Source organism: Phaseolus vulgaris, chromosome 4 (assembly GCF_000499845.2).
Source record: "Phaseolus vulgaris cultivar G19833 chromosome 4, P. vulgaris v2.0, whole genome shotgun sequence".
Classification (NCBI taxonomy): Eukaryota; Viridiplantae; Streptophyta; class Magnoliopsida; order Fabales; family Fabaceae; genus Phaseolus; species Phaseolus vulgaris.
Genome location: NC_023756.2, coordinates 43,044,315 through 43,050,314, shown reverse-complemented (window position 1 = coordinate 43,050,314; position 6,000 = coordinate 43,044,315). Strand labels below are relative to the sequence as shown.

General features: G+C 31.9%; 1 protein-coding gene across 1 annotated transcript; it reads left to right on the top strand.

Annotated features, from left to right (window-relative positions):
* The first annotated feature begins 443 nt into the window (after positions 1-443).
* LOC137837777 (extradiol ring-cleavage dioxygenase-like) lies at positions 444-2,148 on the top strand. The gene is made up of 3 exons (XM_068646899.1): positions 444-898; positions 1,358-1,725; positions 1,831-2,148. Exons 1-3 carry the CDS (start codon positions 662-664, stop codon positions 2,036-2,038), a joined length of 813 nt encoding a protein of 270 aa, XP_068503000.1. The 5' UTR covers positions 444-661; the 3' UTR covers positions 2,039-2,148.
* Positions 2,149-6,000: the final 3,852 nt, after the last annotated feature.

Genomic DNA, 6,000 nt, shown 5'->3' with positions numbered 1-6,000 from the left:
CTAAATATTTTCAAAGATTCACTTTTATTAATATAATTTAATATAATGTAAAATTAAGAATATGTAAAATTGATTAACGTGCCCAACCACAAGTTTGATAAAAATAAGTAACTCTACAAAACTTTTCCACTTAAAATAACCACCACTTTGAGTTTTTTTCTAAAACCACTCCTATAAAAGTATTTATTTTTCTAAAACTACACTAGAGAAGACTAGTTTCTCCATGTGTGATATAAGGAAAACTATATTATTATTTATGGCGTGAGGATGTAGAATAAGTGGATGACAGATATTTAAGATTTATAATTTATTTCATTTCTTTCCATAATTACTAATTAATTTGTATTTTAAAGCAAAAAAAAAATGTTTTTATAAAGTTAATTATTCCAAAAGAATATGATTAGGTGGGTGAATGTAATGTGATAAGACCACTTTGCCCATGTGTGAACACTTGGAGTTGTTGAATGTTTGTATAAAGTGAAATAGATGAAGACCACTCATTTGTGTCTTCTCCTTCATTCTCTCTTCCACATTTTTGTGTGTATATATTATGAGATTCATGATGCGTTATCTTGTGTTGCTTTGAGTGTGTGGCAAAACGTAGATTAAGCAAAAGAGAGAATAAAGAAAGAAAAGAAGATTTGGTGAGTTGGTGAAGAATATGGCGTTGAAGGAGACGTTCTACATATCTCATGGATCACCCACTTTGTCCATAGATGAATCCATTGCAGCTAGGAAGTTCCTTCAGTCATGGAAGAAGGACGTTTTTCCTCACACACCCTCTTCAATTCTCGTCATCTCTGGCCATTGGGACACCACAGTTCCCACGGTCAACGTAGTTGACTCCGTCAACGACACCATCTACGACTTCTATGGATTCCCCGAACAAATGTACAAGGTTTCCACCTCGTACCTCTAAATTCATATCACCCCTCTTGTTCCTTCTTCTTTTTTCCATTCTTTGAGTCAGAAAAATAAGTGCTTTTGGATTAAAATGATTTTCTGTAGTCTTTTACATTCTTTCTGTTTGAAGCTTTTGGTAATGGGCTATTCTCTCATCATGGTTGAATAATGTTCTCTCTTACCTGTTTAAGAACTAGTTTTAGAGTATCAGAGAAGTTGATCATCGAGAAATTTATGCGAACATGCTTATGTTGAATTTGGAATGTCAAACAATTAACTTGAAGAAACAATCCATAACTCCAGAACTAGAAATGCAATTCTTGAATCTGCCAGTGTACACAATTATGTGTTGATGTTTTCATTTGACATAGAATTATGCTACTCATGGTGATGATGTTTGGTAGATTTGTGTAGAAATCTCTGAAGTTTACATGCTTGATGTTTCATCTATTAGCTTAAATATCCTGCTCCTGGAGCACCAAAATTGGCAAAGAGGGTGAAGGAACTGCTGAGAAAATCTGGTTTCAACCGTGTTGATGAAGATAGAAGTCGAGGACTTGACCATGGTGCTTGGGTTCCTCTTCTTTTGATGTACCCAGAAGCCAACATTCCTGTTTGTCAGCTATCAGTTCAATCAAAAGAAGATGGAACTTATCATTACAACCTTGGAAAGGCATTGGCACCTCTTAAAGATGAAGGTGTGTTGATCATGGGTTCTGGAAGTGCTGTTCATAACTTGAGAGCTATTAACCCTAACTCCACTGTTGAGCCCTGGGCTCTAGAATTTGACAATTGGTTGAAAGAGGCTCTTCTTGAAGGAAGGTATATGCAAAATGCATCTAATTACCAAGAAAAGTAGCCATTGAAAATGTTGTAGAATTTGTCTCCTAATGGATTGTTTGTTAAAGTTTTGTGCTGCTTGTGTAGATATGAAGATGTCAATCACTATGAACAGAAAGCACCACATGCAAAAAAGGCTCATCCATGGCCTGATCATTTCTATCCTCTGCATGTTGCTATTGGTGCTGCTGGTGAAAACTCAAAGGCCAAACTCATCCACACTAGCATTGAATATGGCAGTCTCTCTTATGCTTCTTATCAGTTTACATCACCAACTCACACTGGAACTTCTTAATGCATAATTGCTGTTCTTCAGTTTCAATAATTATGAAGATATGTTGTTTGCAAGTTTAGACTAATTAGAATTCTGTGATTGTTGTTAATAAAAGAATTCTATTTTGAGGACTTCTCTTGCTGAGATGATGGTTCATGATTAGTATCTGAGTAATTATATGTTGTAAACTAGTGTATAGTGTATGTTTAATATGCTATTTTCAAAATAACATTTTTCATAGTTTTTTTATTTATTTTTGTTACCCTTTTATGTATTAAAATCAAGGTGTGGTAGTTGTTTTATTGCATTTTGAAATTCTTGTTCTTTTTTGAAAAAATGAAACATTTTACAACATTCCAAACATTGATGAATCTTAAAGTCAAAGCTGGGGTTGGTGTTAAAGGTCATGATGTATCATACCTAATAAACAACCTAACTTTCAAAACCTAATAGTTGATGTTATTAACATTTATATTCATTATGTTAAAAGATATGGATGTTTTACTTATTTCATATTGATAATAATTTTGTTTTCTTTCAATTGAATTAAACATTATATTTTAGTTTATTTCTTACATTTCACAAACATAAAAGGCAAAACGTCAAATAATTAATATATTAATTAAGATGAAAACAAATTTAATAGTTTATTGGTAAAATGCAATACTCACAATATAACAAAGGAATATTCTACAACTATTAAGTTATACCTAAACTTTATAAAAATATATATTCATGATGTTATTTTTTTTTTCTTTTTGGCTGTATTTTTTCTCCTTTTATAACACTAAAACTTGAGAGCTTGTATAATGATCCAAATTCATTCCACGTAAATGAATCATATTTCGTATATAGTGTTTTTTTACCCTCTGTTCAATGTTTTATTTTACACTTAGAGTAAACTACAATTATATTTTCAAAAGAATTTTCTCTTTGCACATGCCCTTCCTTTTACTCTCACTAAACTATAATCTTTAGTTATTTGGAAAATGTTGACACTTAATGTATATTACACTAACTCTCTTAATGGTTTAAAAATTACATTATTTGTAGCATGATGATTCATGGTTTGAAATTGAGAGAGAATTAGAACAAATTTGACTGGTTCCTTGGCAATTGTTTATTTTTGGTGAAGTGCTACTTTCCTAAGTTGGTGGTGGAGACATTTTTATTCTTTGAAAGCAAACAATGTCTTCTTTTCTTTCAACTTACATTATAGTTCTTTTTTAACTCTTTTTATCTCTGACTTCTAATCCCCATTTCCCACCACAATCCCTTGCTTTTTGAAAACTACTTGGTAACCATGATTTAAGATCATTCCAGAATAGAAAATCCATAATAGAACTTAAAGACAAAAAAATCATTTCGAAATATCTTTTCTAGAACATTTTTTTAATTTCAAAATGATAAATCTAGAATTTATAAAATGTGTTCTAAAATATAGGTTCCGAAAATATTTCAGTAATTCATAATCATTTATTTTTCAAAAATATAGGTTGCAGGAAGAAATTTAGTGTGGTGCAGGAAGAAACACCCTTAGATTCATCAAACCACTATAACATGGGAAAGGCTTGGGGCACTCTTAAGGATGGACTGTTTCTTACTGCACCTCCATACCTTCTTCTCTCACCTCCATATATTTTCAAATTTCCAAAAATGCCCCTATAAACTATTTCGGATTACATAATCTGGAAGTCATTTTTCAAATTTATAATAGCTTCTAGATGGAAGCCTTTTTTCATATGCATGATTAATTTTCGGATTACATAATCCGGAAGTCTTATTTAACTTTCAGATTATGTAATCCGAAAGTCTTCTTTCAAAAGAGTTTTCGGATTACATAATCCGGAAACTACTATATGGGAGTGACATAAGAAGGATAAAAATGTATTTTCATGTTGTGTATGGAGGTGGCAGAAGAAGATATGGAGGTGCAAGAAGAAACAGTCTTAAGGATGAAGGTGTTATAAATTGGGTCAGGGAGTGCAACCCACAACCTCAGAGAAATTGGGCCTCATAATAGCCCACCTGGGCTCAGGCTTTTATGACCTGGCTAAAGACAAATTCTTCCTCTACCCCTATACTTCACAAAATACTAAAATTATCCTTTTTCATTGATTTTTTTCTTTAATTTCAAAATGTGAGATTTAGATACTTTCGGAATTATAAAATTCATAAATGAACATTTATGATTTTGTGTATTTTATATTATAAAATTTGAAATATAATTTTTTTTATTTTAGATTACATAATCCAAAATATAAAACTTTCTATTCTAAATTTTTATATTACATAATCCAAAATATAAATTTATTATATTTTGGATTGACACAACACAATGCAATTCGTTCAGGGATTCGTTTTCAAGAAGATTCAATAGGAAGGCTCAATATCTAACTGATTTTCAACTATCTCTAAATGTGAACAATGCGCGATCAAAAAGATGAAGAAGAGGAAGTGTTATTTATTTCTTTTATTAAGGGTGAAATGGTAATTTCAGAAACCCCCTGGGAGTGCAAGATGAAACTATGGGGTGCAGGGAGAATTTGCCCTTGCTAAATTGATACTGGAATGTTGACCAAAATATTCAACTTTACTCATGCTTTATAAGATTCAGAATTATTTTTCTTTGACTTTGCAGTTTTACACAAAGGTAATGGAGAAGATTCACAACATAAGTTCCACTACTGTGCATCCAAAATTGGAAGACTTGGAACCTCCAACCTGGGAAACTAGCTTCATGACTTTTTGATAGCATTGCAGCAATATCTTCTAGTTCCCTCACCACGTCTACCATTGATGCCTTCTCCTCTGGTTTATCTTGGCAACACCTTATGAGTCAACTTCTCCAACCAATGTGATGGATATAACCCCATTCTGCTCTCTATAATATACTTACACTTATGTTTCCTTCAACTCATGTGCTGATATTCTCCATTTCTTCTATAAAGCAGGAAAATGATCATAGCAGATGTTGCTAAAATACTGGCAACAGTTGATATTAAAGCAGCAACCAATGTGACTGAATTAAATTTACCCCTCTTTGAATCAATAGCTATGAAAGGAAAGTTAAATTACAGAAACTCAACTAAGGCTAATCAATTCTAATAGCAGAGCTTAACTAAAAGGAGAGATCCATAACCAAAGTACAGTGCGTGCTCCAAACGTCTCAAACATAAGGTATATACCATTAAAACAAAGATTAATATTTTCTACTTTAAACAAAGTCTTTGATCAAACCAGATTTGCAATTATCAGTGGTACGTAAAATATGGAGAATTTATAGCAATTTCTTTAGCAATGATGATTTATAGAGAATTTATAACTCACAGTATAATAAATGTTAAATTGGCTATAACTTCTACTAGTAGCAAAAGAAAATTGTTCTATAGAAATGTATAAAACAGGCATATTTGATGGGTTGCAATGATAATAGTGTAATCAACATACAATAATAAAATGCTTGGATTAGGAAACTCACTAGTTACATAAGGTCCAACAAGAGTGAAGTTCAGGAGTTCATAAGGTCCAAAGAAATGATTGGGAAGAAATCCCCATGATGTAAATTTGGTTTTAATGCGATAGACCTCACTTTCGTTGAACATATATAAGTAGGAATCATACGAAGGGAATAGTTTTAAATACATGGTAAGTCAGCATCATAAGGTGGCAAAATTACCAAGTATACAGCTCTAAAATAGAAGATACCTTCCAAGTGAAAGCAAATTACCAAGAGTGAATGCTATGGCAAAATTCATTGGCTTGAAGAAAACAAGCATAAACTGTAACATGGGAGAGGGAAATGCCATTTATTATTGCTTATTGTTGTCTGCAAATATCAATTTGAGTAAAAAAGCTAATATTATTATGCACTATAATAGAAAGAGTAAGAGTTGTGTTGGAAGTTAAGTTTTCAGAAAGTAAGTGACAACTATATTCCCATCAAATTTACATATAAAAGGCAAGAGAAACCATTACGAGAT

Coding starts and splice junctions, on each gene's coding strand:
- LOC137837777 (XM_068646899.1), top strand. CDS start 662: ATGGCGTTGAAGGAGACGTTCTACATATCTCATGGATCACCCACTTTG. Junction 899..1,357: donor TCCCCGAACAAATGTACAAG/GTTTCCACCTCG, acceptor TTCATCTATTAG/CTTAAATATCCTGCTCCTGG. Junction 1,726..1,830: donor GAGGCTCTTCTTGAAGGAAG/GTATATGCAAAA, acceptor CTGCTTGTGTAG/ATATGAAGATGTCAATCACT.